General features: G+C 43.5%; 1 protein-coding gene and 1 pseudogene across 4 annotated transcripts in view; both read right to left on the bottom strand.

Moving 5' to 3' along the window:
- The window catches only part of LOC139380076 (myosin-IIIb-like), a 90,227-nt pseudogene extending 87,001 nt beyond the window's left edge, over positions 1-3,226 (bottom strand).
- A 7,198-nt stretch (positions 3,227-10,424) lies between these two features.
- Positions 10,425-19,640, bottom strand: part of LOC139380434 (E3 ubiquitin-protein ligase ubr3-like) — a 41,568-nt gene continuing 32,352 nt past the window's right edge. For all 4 annotated transcript variants that reach the window (XM_071123098.1, XM_071123099.1, XM_071123100.1 and 1 more), the window contains 8 exons: positions 19,085-19,185; positions 17,254-17,378; positions 16,150-16,257; positions 15,789-15,914; positions 15,504-15,683; positions 14,414-14,623; positions 14,056-14,195; positions 10,425-13,902 (listed from right to left, as the gene is read on the bottom strand). In XM_071123098.1, coding sequence (XP_070979199.1) covers positions 13,785-13,902; positions 14,056-14,195; positions 14,414-14,623; positions 15,504-15,683; positions 15,789-15,914; positions 16,150-16,257; positions 17,254-17,378; positions 19,085-19,185 — 1,108 coding nt within the window. In that variant the 3' untranslated portion in view covers positions 10,425-13,784. The remainder of the gene's footprint in view (positions 13,903-14,055; positions 14,196-14,413; positions 14,624-15,503; positions 15,684-15,788; positions 15,915-16,149; positions 16,258-17,253; positions 17,379-19,084; positions 19,186-19,640) is intronic.

Here is a 19,640-nt window from a genome sequence, read left to right as displayed (position 1 = left end):
TGGCGCCGCTGAAGGCCACCCTGGCCTCAGCACCACAGACAGGTCTGGCAGCTGGCTGCACATCACTAAGGTCGGGACATACATAAAGGCGGAGGGAGATGGTAAGGACGACTGTGGAGAGTGGGTGTAGAAATGGGGTGGAAATGGATGAAAAGGAGACAGGTAATGAATCTACTTGGGAACAGTAAATACAAGGACAGGTACATGGGAGTACCAGCGAATCGCTCAATACGTAAGCGGTCAGATGACACGGATGCTACGCTACAGGACTGTTTTGCTAGCACAGACTGGAAAATCTTCCGGGATTCATTCAATGGCATTGAGGAGTATACCACCTCAGTCATCGGCTTCATCAATAAGTGCATCGACGACGTCGTCCCCACAGTGACCGTACATACATATCCCAACCAGAAGCCATGGATTACAGGCAACATCTGCATCGAGCTAAAGGCTAGAGCTGCCGCTTTCAAGGAGCGGGACACTAATCGGGATGCTTATAAGAAATTCCGCTACGCCCTCAGACGAACTATCAAACAGGCAAAGCGTCAATACAGGATTAAGACTGAATCGTACTACACCGGCTCTGATGCTCGTTGGATGTAGCAGGGCTTGAAAATGATTACGGACTACAAAGGGAACCCCAGCCGCGAGCTGCCCAGTGACGCAAGCCTACCAGATGAGCTAAATGCCTTTTATAGTCGCTTCGAGGCAAGCAACACTGAAGTATGCATGAGAGCACCAGATGTTCCTGGTGACTGTGTGATCACGCTCTTGGTAGCCAATGTGAGCAAGACCTTTAAACAGGTCAACATTCACAAAGCCGCGGGGCCAGACGGATTACCAGCACGTGTGCACTCAAAGCATGTACGGACCAACTGGCAAGTGTCTTCACTGACATTTTCAACCTCTCCCTGACAGAGTCTGTAATACCAACATGTTTCAAGCAGACCACCGTAGTCCTTGTGCCCAAGGAAGTGAAGGTAACCTGCCTAAATGATTACCGCCCCGTACTACTCACATCAGTAGCCATGAAGTGCTTGAAAGGCTGGTCCTGGCTCACATCAACACCATCCTAACTAGACCCACTCCAATTCACATACCGCTCCAACAGATCCACAGACGAAGCAATCACAATCGCACTCCACACTGCCCTTTCCCACCTGGACAAAAGGAACACCTGCGTGAGAATGCTGTTCATTGACTACACCTCAGCATTCAACACCATAGCGCCCATAAAGCTCATCACTAAGATAAGGACCCTGGGACTAAACACCTCCCTCTGCAACTGGATCCTGGACTTCCTGATGGGCCGACCCCAGGTAGTAAGGGTAGGCAACAACACATCTGCGTGCTTAGTCCCCTCACCCACGACTGCGTGACTCCAACACAATCATTAAGTTTGCTGACGACACAACAGTGGTAGGCCTGATGACCGACAACGATGAGACAGACTATAGGGAGGAGGTCAGAGACCTGGCAGTGTGATGCCAGGACAACAACCTCTCCCTCAATGTCAGCAAGACAAAGGAGCTGATTGTGGACTACAGGAAAAGGTGGGCCGAACAGGCCCCCATTAACATCAACGGTACTGTAGTGGAGTGGGTCCACATCACCAACAAAATATCATGGTCCAAACACACCAAGACAGTCGTGAAGAGGGCACGACAACACCTTGTCCCCCTCAGGGGAGCATCCAACTGGTCAAGAGCATCCTGACCGGTTGCATCACCGCCTGGTATGGCAACTGCTCGGCATCTGACCGTAAGGCGCTACAGAGGGTAGCGAGTACGGCCCAGTATATCACTGGTGCCAAGCTTCCTGCCATCCAGGTCCTGTATATTAGGCGGTGTCAGAGGAATGCCCCAAAAAATCGTCAAAGACTCCAGTCACCCAAATCATAGACTGTTCTCTCAGCTACCGCATGGCAAGTGGTACCGGAGTGCCAAGTCTAGGACCAAAAGGCTCCATAACAGCTTCTACCTCCAAGCCATAAGAATCCTGAACAATTCATCAAATAGTCACCCGGACTATTTACATTGACCCCCCCCCCTCCAAGACGCAGGCCTCCTAATTATCCCTAGAATTTCTAAGCAAACAGCTGGAGGCAGGGCTTTCTCCTATAGTGCTCCATTTTTAAGGAATGATCTGCCTACCCATGTGAGAGAAGCAGACTCGTTCTCAACCTTTAAGTCTTTACAGACTAATCTCTTCAGTAGGTCATATGATTGAGTGTAGTCTGGCCCAGGAGTGTGAAGGTGAACGGAAAGGCTCTGGAGCAACGAACCGCCCTTGCTGTCTCTGCCTGCCCGGTTCCCCTCTCTCCACTGGGATTCTCTGCCTCTAACCCTATTACAGGGGCTGAGTCACTGGCTTACTGGTGCTCTTCCATGCCGTCCCTAGGAGGGGTGCGTCACTTGAGTGGATTGAGTCACTGACGTGGTCTTCCTGTCTGGGTTGGTGCACCCTCGACAACTACTGTGATTATTATTATTTGACCATGCTGGTCATTTATGAACATTTGAACATCTTGGCCATGTTCTGTTATAATCTCCACCCGGCACAGCCAGAAGAGGACTGGCCACCGCTCATAGCCTGTTTCCTCTCTAGGTTTCTTCCTAGGTTTTGGCCTTTCTAGGGAGTTTTTCCTAGCCACCGTACTTCTACACCTGCATTGCTTGCTGTTTGGGGTTTTAGGCTGGGTTTCTGTACAGCACTTTGATATTTCAGCTGATGTAAGAAGGGCTATATACATACATTTGATAGGATTTGATTTATAATGAGACAAGGCAAACAATAGTCAAGAAAAACAGAGATGATTTCCTTTATTAATTTGTTTGTTTTAGCGTTATCACTTCTAAAGAGACATATCAATTGATTGTGTCTCTTTTGCATTTTTATTTCATTTTCATTTGACTGTTATTTAACTAGGCAAGTCAGTTAAGAACAAATTCTTATTTACAATGATGGCCAACCCCGGCCAAACCCTAACGATGCTAGGCCAATTGTGCACCGCCCTATGGGACTCCCCATCACATTTAACTTACATGAATTGGGTGCAGGACTTTGATTGATGCCTGACTCCCATCCTTCCTGTTGTTCACTCTAGACCTTTCCATAGGTTCCTTTACCAATGGTCCCTGCAGTCAGCCAAAGGATCCGCCAGGCTCTCCAGACCGTACAGCAACCTCCTACATTGAATTATAGAGCTCCAAGTGAAATGCTTCATTCATGTACACGCATGTTGGAACCAAATGAAATGTGTATCCCTGCCAACACGTTCTCCTCTCTCGGGAAGCTTTGCTAATCAAGGAAAGATAACAGGCAACATGTCAGTATAGCTTAGCTTCAAAACATCCTGCATATGGCTTTGACCACACTGATCTACATGCAATGCTTCACCAAAACACACTTTCTCATTACCGCTATATCAATAATAAAGATATTAACAGCTTGCTATATATTATATTATACAGTAGACCACTAAACGACTCATTGAGCCCAATGACACATCTATATGGCCAAGGGAGGCACTTAACAGGTTTAAAGCAGCCGATGAGAAAGCAAAATTCAAACCAAGCGACGATACTTACATCGGGAGTGTTATTCTGTGACTCATTAAGCCTTGGACTGCAGACAAACGACTAAAGTGTCTCATAGTAAAACAAGACCCATACCAATGACGCTTGCTTATCTCCGAGGGGACATATAACAAGTAGCATTGCACTGGGAATCTGGATTAGCACGCACCACAGGGACCCTGTCGATGTCCAGCAAGACACCACTAACAACACTTCAATGTCTTCAGCATCAATTGGATTGGCCTGGGATTACCTTGAATGGTGCTTTTCTCTACACCAACCCCAGGCTCCACACAAATCAAACTGAAAGAGCTTACTATTACAATTGCTTTTTTAAAAATGTATATAATTTTCTATCTGACTTTGGTGTCTTTAACCAATGACAGGTGGGATATTAAGCCATATTAAGTAATCACATAATGAGGGGTGGTTTCTTGGACACAGATTCAGCCTTTTCAATAGTAATTCTCTTGGGGCGGCAGGGTAGCCTAGTGGTTAGAGTGGTGGACTAGTAACCGAAAGGTTGCAAGTTCAAATCCCCAAGCTGACAAGGTACAAATCTGTCATTCTGCCCCTGAGCAGGCTGTCATTGAAAATAAGAATTTGTTCTTAACTGACTTGCCTAGTTAAATAAAAGGTAAAAAAAAAATAGAATAATAATTCTCCATTGAGTTTGGTTTTAGGCCAGGAATAGGTTTAATCTGTGTCCGGGAAACTGCCCCATAGTATCAGTCTGTACAAAGTGAGGCCATAAACAACATGATGGTTCAAAGGTGCAAAGTAAGTGCCTAAACATTCACCTGAGTAAGTCGTAGTGCGTGATGGATCAGACAAAACATACATACATACTCCATATTCCCTGAATGATGAATATTCTCAATGCGGGGAGTTCAATTCTCACATCTCTTCAGTTTGTCACATAAGTGCAATGTATCACAGAGGTTGACTGACCCTGTGGGAGATGGGGGAGCATTTATTTTGAGCATCGGTTGACGAGAAAAAAGGTAAACGATATTTGGACCACCAGGTCTCTCTCTGTCACTGCACTAACGTGGATAGATTTATGAATTGGCGTAGGAGCAGGGTGAGTGATGGCTTGACACAAGATGGATATAACTGATCTGAAACATGCAGTGCAAAGTGGTGACGGATGTCCTTCAATGTGTCCTTCCTCAAAGAAAGCAAACATAACGTGGGACAAGGGGGAGAGAATAGCCTTCTTTGAAAGTCTGCGCGTGTAACACAAGACGAGACTGCCCAATCATTTTCCTCCCTGTAAGACTTTAGATAAAAGACAACGCTATCATCATTTATCACCGGAAATTAATTTTACCAGCTCAGTCCCGTTCAAATGCAGTAAATCACAATTGCCTTGTGCATCAATAAGATGAAAATGTTTTTTGGAGCCATTGATTTACTCTCAACGAATGGATCTATTTTGTTTCTAAGCATCTGTGAGTCTACTCTCTGCATTGCATACATGTTGATTCTCCTGTTGCCCAGACATCTATGCCAGGCCATTGCTAGAGAGCAGCTGTGAGGCCAAAGTGGCTGGCAGCATCAGACACCCACTCTACAATATCAACTTTCTCCTGGTGCTCAAGCCTCTGATCTGAATTAGTAGGATATTGCCAGTCCAGCTGCTCTCAGGAAAGTACTCTTTTGATGGCTAAAATAAAAATATATACAGCACCAGTCAAAAGTTTGAACACACCTATTCATTCAAGGGTTTTTCTTTATTCGTACTATTTTCTACATTGTAGAATAATAGTGAAGACATCAAAACTATGAAATAATACATATGGAATCATGTAGTAACCAAAAAAAAGTGTTAAACAAATCAAAATACATTTTATATTTGAGATTCTTGCATACCTTGTACGTTGTTTGTAACAGTTGATTCCCCATCACATTCTGCTAAGTGTGTCTCTGTGTCTATCCTAGCAACATGTCCCTGACCAAATCATGCTAATCAGCTGTGATAAGTTATTCATGCAGTGGTAATCAGCAATGCGATCTAGTTCTAAATATTCAGGTGCCATGGAATCATGTAGTAACCAGAAAAAGTGTTAAATAAATCTAAAGATATTTCATATTTGAAAGTATTTCAAAGTAGACCTTTAAAAAGTAGATATTTCAAAGTAGCCACCCTTTGCCTTGATGACAGCGTTCCACACTCTTGGCATTCTCTCAACCAGCTTCACGAGGTAGTCACCTGGAATGCATTTCAATTAACAGGTGTGCCTTGTTAAAAGTTCACTTGTGGAATTTATTTCCTTCTTAATGCGTTTAAGCCAATTAGTTGTGTTGTGACAAGGTAGGGATGGTATACAGAAGTTAGCCCTATTTGGTAAAAGACCAAGTCCATATTATGGCAGGAACAGCTCAAATAAGCAAAGAGAAACGACAGTCTATCATTACTTTAAGACATGAAAGTGAGTGCAATCCGGAAAATGTCAAGAACTTTGAAAGTTTCTTCAAGTGCAGTCGCAAAAACCATCAAGCGCTATGATGAAACTGGCTCTCATGAGGACCACCACAGGAAAGGAAGACCCAGAGTAACCTCTGCTACAGAGGATACGTTTATTAGAGTTAACTGCACCTCAGATTGCAGCCCAAATAAATGCTTCAGAGTTCAAGTAACAGACACATCTCAACATCAACTGTTCAGAGGAGACTATGTGAATCAGGCATTCATGAAGCTGGTTCAGAGAATTCCAAGAGTGTGCAAAGCTGTCATCAAGGCAAAGGGTAGCTACTTTGTAGAATATCAAATCTACACTGCTCAAAAAATCCTAGATATTTTTTATTTACATAGTTGAATCACAAAAATTATCAATGGAAATCAGATGTATCAACCCATGGAGGTCTGGATTTGGAGTCACACTCAACATTAAAGTGGAAAACCACACTACAGGCTGATCCAACTTTGATGTAATGTCCTTAAAACAAGTCAAAATGAGGCTCAGTAGTGTGTGTGGCCTCCACGTGCCTGTATGACTTCCCTACCATGCCTATGGGCATGCTCCTGATGAGGTGGCAGATGGTCTCCTGAGGGATCTCCTCCCAGACCTGGACTAAAGCATCCGCCAACTCCTGGACAGTCTGTGGTGCAACGTGGTGTTGGTGGATGGAGCGAGACATGATGTCCCAGGTGTGCTCAATTGGATTCAGGTCTGGGGAATGGGCGGGCCAGTCCATAGCATCAATGCCTTCCTCTTGCAGGAACTGCTGACACACTCCAGCCACATAAGGTCTAGCATTGTCTTGCATTAGGAGGAACCCAGGGCCAACCGCACCAGCATATGGTCTCACAAGGGGTCTGAGGATCTCAGTACCTAATGGCAGGCAGGCTACCTCTGGCGAGCACATGGAGGTGTGGCCCCCCAAAGAAATACCACCCCACACCATGACTGACCCACCGCCAAACCGGTCATGCTGGAGAATGTTGCAGGCAGCAGAACGTTCTCCACGGCGTCTCCAGGCTCTGGCAGTGCTCCTCCTGCTCGTCCTTGCACAAAGGCGGAGGTAGCGGTCCTGCTGCTGGGTTGTTGCCCTCCTACGACCTCTTCCACGTCTCCTGATGTACTGGCCTGTCTCCTGGTAGCCCCTCCATGCTCTGGACACTACGCTGACAGACACAGCAAACCTTCTTGCCACAGCTCGCATTGATGTGCCATCCTGGATGAGCTGCACTACCTGAGCCACTTGTGTGGGTTGTAGACTCCGTCTCATGCTACCACTAGAGTGAAAGCACCGCCAGCATTCAAAAGTGACTAAAACATCAGCCAGGAAGCATAAGAACTGAGAAGTGGTCTGTGGTCACCACCTGCAGAACCACTCCTTTATTGGGGGTGTCTTGCTAATTGCCTATAATTTCCACCTGTTGTATATTCCATTTGCACAACAGCATGTGAAATTTATTGTCAATCAGTGTTGCTTCCTAAGTGGATAGTTTGATTTCACAGAAGTGTGATTGACTTGGAGTTACATTGTGTTGTTTAAGTGTTTCCTTTATTTTTTTGAGCAGTGTATTTGGATTTGTTTAACACTTTTTTGGTTACTACATGATTCCATATGTGGTATTTCATAGTTTTGATGTCTTCACTATTATTCTACAATGTAGAAAATAGTAAAAATAAAGAAAAACCCTTGAATGAGTAGGTGTGTACCAGCATTTGACTGGTACTGTATTTGTCATTGAGGTGATTTTCCTCGTGTTATGTCCCCTGAGCATTGAGTAAAAACAACACACCCTATCGTCAATACTATACATTTATCCCATGTGCACTGTATTTTATCATACAAGTTTAATAGAGAAATGACTGTGACCAAAACTAGCATTTAGGTTGATATGAGTTTGTAAAAGGTTGTAGCCAATGCATACAGTAGCCAAGCCTATACAGGAGGCCTGTGTGAATGCAAGTGGCTTGGTATTGAGTGATAGGGACCATTCATATTTGGCCATGAGTTCCATCTAGTATTTTCTCAAAGCCTTAATGTGAGCTTCATGTCAGCCTACAGTATTCAATCACTCTTTGTAAGGTACTGTAGGCATAGGTTAATTTTTGGTACTGTTGCCCCCACCATAGATATCTATTTTTAAGAGATAAAATAACAAAAAATATATAACTTAATTTCCTTTCAAACAACTGAAATTTAATTTCAGACTATTGTGATCATATATTACAATAGTCAGCAGGTAGCCTAGTGGTTAGAGCTTTGGGCTGCTGGATCGAACCCCTGAGCTGACAAGGTAAAAATCTGTCGTCCTGCCCCTGAACAAGGCAGTTAACCCACTGTTCCCTGTTAGGCCATCATTGTAAATAAGAATTAGTTCTTAACTGACTTGCCTAGTTAAATAAAGGTTAAATAAAATAAAAACATGTTGAATATTTTTTATTTTATTAATGCCTTACCCTGTCCTTTGCAGCTTCTGCATTTCCGTTTGTGAACCTGAACCCTGTAAATGATTTAAATGATAGAAAAGACACAAATAAGAACTTATCAAACATCTTGTCAGTGGCATAAGTAACAACTCAATAACAAATGTTCCTTTCAATGTAATAATTTTCGCTACATGACCAGTTCACAGGTTTCTCAACTCTTTCAGGTGACTCATTTCTGTATCCCTATCTAAGGAATGTGGAGACAATGAACTAAATTCCGACGTTTGTAACCATACCATGACCAAAGTTTTTAGCATAATGCAGACATGCTGTATCATCCACTTAATAGGCTACATTTAAAAAAAAAAAGTATCTTACCTTCCATAGCGACATTTCCAAACTGATTTTCTCAGTTTTCTCACTAACCACGGTCACCAACATGTCCTTGCTATCCCTACCCCATTGAAGTTGATATGTAAAATAGTTAAGGTAAGTATTAAGGTTAGGTAAATAGGGATTAGGGTTTATGGTAGGGACGTCCTGAGGATTCCCGGATAGTAGTGACCGTCACTAACCCGTCAATGATTTAATTAAGAGGAACTTGATAAGCAATTGAGAGGATGTAACATACCCTAAGATAGTTGCTCTTCGGGCTACTGCTGCACTCCATACTTCTTATTTAGGATAATATAAAACATAGCATATAATGTCTTACAAATACATACAATTATTAACTGAAGGTTTTTTACCAAAGCAGGGAACCAACAAATCCCTTAAATTTAGGGATGATACCTGTGGCGGATATTTCCGTGTTCGTGTGATAATAAGCGTCCACCTCAGAATAAGGCCTTGGCCTAGCAAACTATTTCATCAATGTTGAAACTCTTAGGATTCCCTGCTGGTATCTTCTGGATGTCCGACAAATTTCACTAACTGGAGATGATGCCATGACATAGAGGCTTTGTAAGGTATTGGTAATTTTGTTGGAGAGGCCTTTATTCTTTGCAACTTCAACTCAATTTTACTTCAGTGCACAAATCTGTTGCTGTCATAGTTGGCATGAGATGCCCTCATTGCCCGGCAACAACGCATTGTGATTGGCCTATTTGCCAACATGTTTCTCCTTTAAAATGTTTGAATTGAAATCAACCAAATTGCACAGCATCCTGTATTCCTAACGACAAAAACAAAGCCACTGAATGTATGTGCTAAAGTAGAAATGATAGCTCTTCCTGTAAAATTATTTCAGATTGTAGATTAAATCTGGCTCCTATGTTCAGTCCAAGCAGCCAATCAGTAAATGATCCATAGCACTCCCAGTCCCAGAGCAATGATCTGTTCCATCTGCACATTTCTGCAACAATGCCCTGAGATCATCTAGCTGCAACAAGTTGATCAATCTGAATCAATTGTAATTAATGTGTTTTTCAAACATAGTATGTTTTTTTGGGGGGCTTCTCATGATGTAAGCACTGTACCAATACATTTCCTATATGCAATAATACAAATTTGACAAGAGCACAGAAGAGAGGCTGCTTATAATGGTGGTGTAGAAAGGGAGATGGGCTTTTCCCATATGACCAGAGCGGAGAGCAGAATGTTGACCGAGTGTCTGGGAGAAACAATGTGGGGAGGGTGGTTACCTGTCACTTGTGGCTGAATATTTGTGTAGAATTATTTTCCATTTGAACCATTCAGTTTCGTATTTTCCCAACTGTACTGAACAGTTGAATGTAAGAACAGGAGACCTACTATTAAGGGTTATCATGGAGCTAACCTCTGACTTGATGTCCTAAGAAATCATAGCCAGCGTAGACACAGGAAGCACAAGGGGCTTTGCTGCAGGCCAATTATGTTAATTAACTACACTGAATGGGACAGGGAAGAAAACTAGTGAGAATAAAATAATTTGGTCCATAGGGAAATCTAAAATACGTTAGCGTGGACAATGAAGATAAACGAGTCAGTTTATATTTTATTCACATATGTTACATTTTGCAATAAATGTCTAAGTCACACTTTCTGATCCAACTCAGAAAGTATGAATCAGCACCTACAGTAATGTACTGTGTTTTCTTATTTTCATTCATACAGGTGAACACACAAAAAGCTTTCAGTTAGCATGTACACTCACTCATTGGATTTTCTGTTGCAGTCATGTACAAAGTGGGGACTGCAAAAAGAAAGGGAAACAGTATACATAAGCAGCATGCGCGTTTTTCCCCCTTAAAATGTACCACCTTTGAGCACGATGTGGACCAGCAATTCACCAAATCTTTTCACCAGAATAAATTACCCAGGGATTTTTCACAAAACAAGGCAATATTACTCTTTCAGGCACAACTTGAGAATTATCTACTCTTCCAGTTGGAGACATGGTAATTGAAACTAAGCATTTCAGACACCAAACTCAAAAACTGTGATTAAAACAATCTCATGACCATGGTATATTATGGGTATTGAAGTCTGATGTCTTTATGTTGGAATGCATCCATGACCCAAGGAAATATCTGAATTTAAACTTTTAGAAATTTAGGCATAGGGGAATGTCTTCCTTATACAGTGCCTTCGGAAAGTATTCAGACCCCTTGACTTGTTCCACAATTTGTTAGGTTACAGCCTTATTCTAAAATGGATTAAAAAAAGAAAAATCCTCAGCAATCTACACACAATAACCCATATTGACAAAGCAAAAACTGGTTTAAAAATGTTAGCAAATTTATTAAAAACAAAAAAAACAAATACCTTATTTACTTACATAAGTATTCAGACCCTTTGCTATTTGACTTGAAATTGAGCTCAGGTGCATCCTGTTTCCATTGATCAACCTTGATGTTGCTACTACTTGATTGGAATCCATCTGTGGTAAATTCAAATTGATTGGACATGATTTGGAAAGGCACACACCTGTCTAGACAAGGTCCCACAGTTGACAGTACATGTCAGAGCAAAAACCAAGCCATGAGGTCAAAGGAATTGTCTGTAGAGCTCCGAGACAGGATTGTGTCGAGGCACAGATTTGGGGAAGGGTACCAAAACATTTCTGCAGGTCCCCAAGAACACAGTGGCATCCATCATTCTTAAATGGAAGTTTGGAACCACCAAGACTTCCTAGAGCTGGCCGCCTAGCCAAACTGAAGGCTTGACAGCCCGCTTGGAGTTTGTCAAAACGCACCTAAAGACTCAGACCATGAGAAACAAGATTCTCTGGTCTGATGAAACCAAGATTGAACTCTTTGGCCTGAATGCCAAGCATCACGTCTGGAGAAAACCTGGCACCATCACAGTGAAGCATAGTGGTGGCAGCATCATCCTGTGGGGAGGTTTATCAGGGACTGGGAGACTAGTCAGGATCGAGGCAAAGATGAACAGAGCAAAGAACAGAGATCCTTGAAAACAAACTCCAGAGAGCTCAGGACCTGGGGCAAAGGTTCACATTCAAACAGGACAACGACTAAGCACACATGTCCTTGAGTGGCCCAGCCAGAGCCCGGACTTGAAACCGATCGAACATCTCTGGAGAGACTTGAAAAAAAAGCTGTGCAGCAACACTCCCCATCCAACCTGGCAGAGCTGGAGGGGATCTGCAGAGAAGAATGGGAGAAACTCCACAAATACAGGTGAGCCAAGCTTGTAGCATCATACCCAAGAAGACTCGATGCTGTAATGACTGCCAAAGGTGCTTCAACAAAGTACTGAGTAAAGGGTCTGAATACTTATGTAAATGTGATATCAGTTTTTTTGTTGTTTTAAAAATATATATTTTTGCTTTATCATTATGGGGTAGTGCGTGTAAATTGAGGGAAAAAAACAATTTCAGAATAAGCCTGTAACTGAAAATGTGGAAAAAGTCAAGGGGTCTGAATACTTTCCGAAGGCACTGTAAATATAGCTACTTTAATTATAACCTTTGGCAACCAAAAGCAAATAAACAGATTGGTTATTTGACAGTATAAAAAAAATATTGTACCACAAGTGTGGATTAGGTAAATGACATCCATTTGTTAAGGTTAACACTATTACACTTCTCAAAACCAACTAAATGACATCTTATGGAGTTTCAAAGATAACGATTTGAAGAGACCGAAAGCCATCTTCAACTAGTTCCTTTAGTTAATCAAAGATAGGGTTTTGCATTTGCGCCCATATACATCTCCCAATACATTTACTATAACTTCACAGAGCAACTCAAAGGAAATGTGAAAGGCCAAACCAGTATTGCCCATGTACTCACAAAAAATTATTCAACTGTACTATCTAAAACTGCAAAAGTCTTCATCAGCATAAAAAGATGAAACTACAACCATTCCCTTACAGAATGCCATATCAGTAGTATAACTTATGCATTGAGTCCCCAAATTCAAATATTTAAACTCTAGCAAAATCCCAATGCACTTGAAATGATTCTCAGCAATGGAAGTTTTGGAAAAAGAGCATGCCAATTACAGTCGACAGATACTCCACACCAGTCTTATGTGTACTCTACTGTGGCCAGACTGGTGAGTGGTCATTGAGTTTCCTCAGGGACCTGGCCGGAGCCTAAGTAAAGGCAGGACTGCAAAGACCAATAGCGATGGCGACCATGTTTGCCAGTCATCTACCATAAACGTAAAGCATTTATTTCTTTAGAAAATAAAAAATCTTTACAAAAAGTAAAATTACTTATTTGAACAATGAGCACCAGCATTTATTTAAATATTTAAAATGTTGTATTCTAAAACTACAGCAACAAAAAAAATATACCTGAGGATGAATTGCAACTACACTGTAAAAAAGAAGAGCCTGTGCTTGACGGCAATAAACTCTGAGTGGACTTGTCACCTCCCAACAAACACACCGAGAACACAATTTGCAATAACATCGCTATACTTATCAAGAGCTTTAAACCCATGCCAGCAGTACAAAGTCTGAAAAATGAGGGATATGCACCAACCCATACATTGTGACAATATGCTTATCATTAACATTACCAAGGGCAAATTTGTCTATATGTATATCTCTCGAGCTCATACTGTTAGCCAATCAGTGTAAAATATTTCTGTCTTCTAAACCACTTCAGAACCAATCTGTTACTGGGCAAATTTGTGCTTTCTCCCAGTTAAAATCCACACAGTAAATCACTTAAATAAAAAAAAAACACACACTGTTAGTCTTTAGGCATGATTGTACACAAAACTTCACATAAACCAAGGCTGTGGCAGTAACACCCTCACTGCATGTTTGTTTATATCACATGATAAGATTCCCATATGTTTTACAGAGGCAGACACATAAACCAAAGAGATTCTTTCCCATCAGGGTGTGGGTTCAGGTGACGTTACAGTCCGTTGTAGTGAGGCCCCCAGCGCTTGTTGATGTGATCGAAGGTGTGCGAGACCCACTGTTGCTCCAGCACTCTATACCTCTCCACACATAGAAACAGGGGCTTTCCACGGCTGTAAAAAACAGAATAGAAAATGTGATTTCAAACAATGTTTTCAGCATAGTCCCCCCCCCCCACATCAACCATTCTAGTGAGAACCTGACAAGATGATTGTTTGAGATGAAACTGAAGTGTAATGCAAAGGGTCTATGGCGTGTATTTGTACCGTAGATCGCGGTCCTCCTCTCCATGGGCATCCAGGTAAACGGAGCCCCACAGGCAGAAGCGGTGTCCTCGGATGATGATGATGACCGAGGCGTTGATCAATAGGAAGATGCCTGTGGCGGCGCCACAGTGTTGAGAGTGCTAAAGACAGACACGCACAACCTATTCACCAAAACACATTGTCTTCTGCACCCTGCAGCGCCACCCAAGCATGCAAGTTCTTATTTTGTACAAGAGAGTAATAATATCCATCAATGACCTAAAAAAAAATAAAGCCACTCGCTGAATAAGAAATATAAAAATCATGCTCTCTTTTCAGATATAGTCTAATACGGCCTTTGAAAAGCAGGGCCACTCACCCAAACGCATTCGCAGATCCCGTGCTGCTTGCAGCACAGCCCTTTGAGGCAGACGAAGGTGCCACAGACGAGGCAAAGCGCCGGGTCCTTTGGCACTTTTTTGCAGGCAGTGCAGGCCTTCTTGTGGTAGTACTGGAAGATGGTGTTGTAGTTGTCCGGTAAGTGGAGGAGGTGGGGGGACGCCCACTGCAGATCCTGGACAAGCAAAGTCTGGATGGAGGGAAATTAACCACGGCAGTCACAATATTATTCCAATTACGAACCCCAACTTTGTGCCCTAGGCAATCCTTTGTAACAGCTCGGACCGCATTGTGCAGACTTTTTAGACAATGGGAGCTGGGGGGGGGGGGGGCTTTATCTGGCTCACGATTGTGCTGTGTCCACGGTAGGCCTAAACTTCAGCAGCCCATAACTTAAGAAAGCCAATCCAATCGCTCGAGAGCTGAATCCGAAGTCCCTTTCATTTAACCATGTGCTCGTCCACTCGCTCTCTAACCTCCTGTCAATAGACTCTTTTAGTAAGCGGACTCATCGGCCCGGCTCAGCAGCCTTAAGACATCGAAGAAAATACCACAGCACTTTGTTTCCTGCTCCTCTAAGCATCAGCCCAAGAAACACTGAGGTTACTGTACATTAATTTCAGTTTGGGCAGTGAGTCTCTCCACTTGCTACTAAAAAGGATTTAGAAATATAGGAAATAAAAGCTGTCCTGTTTTAAGCCTTCTACCGAATAAATCCTTAAGTTCCTATATGCCACATTTTGTGTATGCCCTTCAGCTCCACAGGGTGCGACAATAAACAATGTCCACAGTTGAAAGGTATGCGGGAATCATCCAGAATGGCCGTGTGAAGCGAAGGGAGATTTCATTGTGTGATGTATGGCAGAAAAGGACAGTGCTGATTGACAAAGGTAGTGTGTGAAAAACCATCACTCCCAGAAGTGAAGAGGGGTTATATTCAGCGCCACAGCTAACGCATGGTGTCACTAGTACCAAAAGAACAAGGAAAAAGAATGACGCCACCATTGGTGTTTTGGAGACGATATACTGGAGAACGATTGGTGGAGAGAAGTGCTCAGCCTCAAACCTACCATTGATTTCTCAGCCTGAGTGTCGGCGAGCCCTGTGACCTCAGAGCACCATTGAGACATCAGGTCGAAAGCACTGACCGTCCAGTCCAGACATGAGGCACTGTACATGGGGTTAGATGGTTGAGGGGCTGCGTCAAGGAGCCCTAAACAGCCAGCCAGGCCTGAGAACTCTTCTTCCTCCTGAAACAGAACAAATGGTCAGTATGAGTTAAAGCCGCGAGGTTGGAGCAGCGACGCAGGCAGGCAGAGAGGTGGGGAGGTGCGGAACAGTAGCAGTAACCGTACCGGGCAGCCTGACAGGTTGTCCCCATAAAGATGGTGCTGCAGGAGACAGGAGAGGCGGAGGTAAGGCAGGCAGAACTGCTGGAGGCTGTACTCTATGGACTGTGGGGACCACACACTGGAGCTCAGCTGGGAAAGGAAGCACAGGAGTAATGCCTCATCAATAACCTCTCAACAGATAATGGGGTGATATAGATCTCCTTCAGAGAGAGCACAGATGGTGTTAAATGGGCAATTTATCATGTAAAAAAATAAAGAAAACTGAGGGTGGGGGGGGGGGGGGGGGGGCTGGCTAGCCAAGTACTGGGAGCTTGGCAGCTTTGAAATGGTTTAATATCTTTTTACGGAACTTGATATGGCTTACCATGGATGGCTCGTCGGTGTTCACGTCATACACAGTCTTCACCTTGGACAGCTCAGTGATGACATGGCTGAGAAGAGCTTCATAGGACTTCTCGGCATTGAAAGCATTCTGTGGGAGATGGTCCAAAAGCAGTGGAGAGGTGACACATTGAGAGTACATAATACTTTTTGTAGTACAACAGCAGTATGACACAATTAGGCTCTCAGGAGTCTCACGCCACTGGACCAGCTTCATATAGTATTCAAGCAGTCCATTGTCAAGTGTGCTGCAGTGTCTCCAACCCCCATACCTCCCTTTAAAATGTGCACTGTATAAAATAACTTACGCAGAATAATAAATCATTATTTTTATGCAATAAAAAAAAATAGGCACCGTTGATAAGCACTAAGAAATGACTGAATGAGTGTTCTGATCAAATTCAACTGATTGAAATAATAATCTGATAGCGTTTATCAAGCTCACGGTGGGGGGGGAATAGAAAACAGCAGCCAGTCTTATCTAGCATGGCGTTCTCTGTCAAAGATTTATAGCGGGAGGAATTTAATGTCTTTGGATTTCCTTCCTCTGGGCTCGGGATCTCGGTTGAGACAGTCTTTTTATCTACAGCAATTTAAATACAATGACATCCCTCCAAATGTGGCCTGTGTTAACAATGAGGATTTCCAAGCCGTCTTAATGACAGCTTGTGAGAGAGTGCTACACTGTTCGTGACAAAGTGGGGTAAGATATTCAGCTGCGCCACAATAGATCGAAAACACCCTGAAGGGGAGGCATCTTGCTGTTGGCCCATTTACATTCCAACCAGCCACTCGCTAATACAGATTTAATAGACTGAAGATGAATAGCCAATTAATGCCAACCAGCTCCGGTAATCACTCTCTCCTTGTTAACGATGATCGATATATCTACAGCCCAAACTGCTTAACGGAACTCGGGGCCAGGTCTTAATCTTAATTTGCGTCACACCTTCATTTGCCACGGATGTAAACAGATCCCAGGGATAACAAGTAGAAAGTATAGATATGTTGTGAAGCCAGTGCATCCTAAGGCCCTTGGGTAGAGTACAAAGCAGCAGTACGGCGAGGAGGGTGATATCTCCATTACCTTCTTGAGAGTTCCAGACGTGCTCCAGGCCTGCCTCTCCTCGGGGCTGAACTTGGCCGAGAGAGCAGCCAGGGCCTGGGTGTACTGCAGGTTGTACAGCATCCTCACCAGACAGATGAAGTGTTCTACAGGGACAGAGAGAGAGAGGCGACGCACAGACCCAGGTTAGGTGCACTAACGTCGGAGGAACAAATATATCGCGTCGCACATACGTATTCTTGGTCAAGACACTCGGCCCGACCGTCTCATTGTTTTGAGAATCACAACAGATTTATAACTAAGTTGTTGCCATTCTCATTGGAATAACTACTGTTATGGATGACAGTCTGCTTAGCATAAAAAACAGGAGTATGATGGCAACGCCTATTGTTTTGGGAGAATATGCAAATACTGCCCTTCATTGGCGTTTTGACAATTATGGATGTGAATAGATCATCCTAGCATTCAGCCAAAATAGGAAATCACAATAGCCTAGATGTGTTATCTACACAGACCACTTACTGAGTGGAACAACACATTGATTTAGAAATATTTTCTCTCTTCCCAAGTACTACTTAGAACAGCTTGTTAAATAGAAAGCAGTTTCATTTATGAGAAACCGGAATAAAATAAATTACTTAAGAGGCCTAGAATGCTCTGTAAGCTGGGCAAATCAGGGTGCCTACAAGAGATTGACACCATTTTTATTGGGCTAGAAGACAAGTCAATAGGTTGGGTTTGGTCTCCAGGGGAATGGCTCTCTCATCTCCAGTGTTTATAAAGGCTCATCAAATAGAGACTGGTAATTAGCAGGAGGCAGCCGGCACCCAGGCCGCCAGGTGGAAATAGGCGTTGGATTTGAAGTGACAAGAAACACAATGAGCGCCATTATTTGCCCTCCTCAGGAGAGTGGTGCTGGTGACAGGTCCATTGTGTTGCGTCAGCACATTAAAAAGACAACCCCTTTACTGCCATGAAGGACACACAGGCTGTTAGGACCTCCCCGCCCCTCCCACCTATCCACTCTAAACAGGACAAAAACCCAGGCACGTCCTGATCGCCATGCCCCGACTTTAATAAAATGCTTAATTCACACCCATCTCTCATCGTGATGTATTACAATCAATTCTCCATTTCACAATGAGGACTGTCATGCTTATTTTGGCTTAATCAATGTGGAATTGAAAAAATATACAAAGACCATCTAAAAGCTAATAAGACATTGAGTGCCCTTTTCCCCGGCAGACTCTTTAGGGCAATGTAAGGAAGTGTTATTCAGTCGATATGGAGGAGTGCTCTTATAGCTGTGAAATGGCTTTCGTTTGAGAGAAAAAACCTGTCACAGACATATCCCCTCACAGACCCAATGGCTCTTTATAACTTGTATATTGGTTTAACAGAGTTGATTATCTCTCCCCTGTTCTGATGCTAGGAGAGATCTTCAGGCCTCAAACCACCTCAGTGTCCATGGGTTCAGTAATCACTGAAATGATCAGCTTTGTGTGGCATGGCACACCATTAAGTAGGCCTATGATTGCTGCAACCTGGCCTCCGACGTGGTGGCCCTCCCCAGGCGCACGGTGCCGAGCCTGGAGGAGCTCAAACAGGAAGCGCTCAGCTGGAGATGAAGGGCATGTGAAGCGGGCGACCTCCATAAAGCGATCCATGTCATTCTGGGAACAGATAAGACCCCTCCCTGCATTCAGTCATGATTCGGACTGGTAACGGTTTACTGTTCTGACTCAGCCACTGAGAAACATCCCTCTGTAGCCTCATTAACCCACCTTCCCCTCCCGGTCCCTTTGGACTGATCGGGAAAACACAGTCAGGATAGTAAGAACAGTGACGGCACCTTTGCGTAGCGGCTGTGGCATGGTCAACACAAAGATGATCAGCAGGGATGGGCAGTCTCTGAACAGCATGGGGACTTCTGGTCTCTCGTCATCCAGGCAGCTGTAGGGAACAACACATGGAACCTTTTACCAATACAAAGCTCAGGGTAAGGATTTTTAAAGACGTGTTGAAAAACATACAGCACGCTCATTAAGAGTAAAGTATGCAGTTTAACAAGAAACTGTGGGTACCCGTAAAAGGTTTTATTAGGGGGTGGAAATGGGCCGGAACACCCACCGGAAGACCGTTCCAGGAACGCACGTTCAATTTGAATAGGATCGTGCCCTGGGTGAATCCTGTGTCCGGTCTGGAGAGTGAAGTCACAAGCTCTGCTGGTCGGCTACTGTGTAGCAGCGTACCGGTGCCAAAAGCCCTGGTCTGCCCTAGAAAGACTACGTAAACAAACCCCCCATAAAATGGACTGCCGTTGTGGGCTCTAAAATGTGTTTGTTATGATCAAGTTCGATCTCCAAAGGTGAATTATTTTTATTCATGAAATGAAAAAAAAAAAAATA

Source organism: Oncorhynchus clarkii, chromosome 22, assembly GCF_045791955.1.
Source record: "Oncorhynchus clarkii lewisi isolate Uvic-CL-2024 chromosome 22, UVic_Ocla_1.0, whole genome shotgun sequence".
Lineage (NCBI taxonomy): Eukaryota > Metazoa > Chordata > Actinopteri > Salmoniformes > Salmonidae > Oncorhynchus > Oncorhynchus clarkii.
This window is presented reverse-complemented; position numbering and strand designations above follow the sequence as displayed.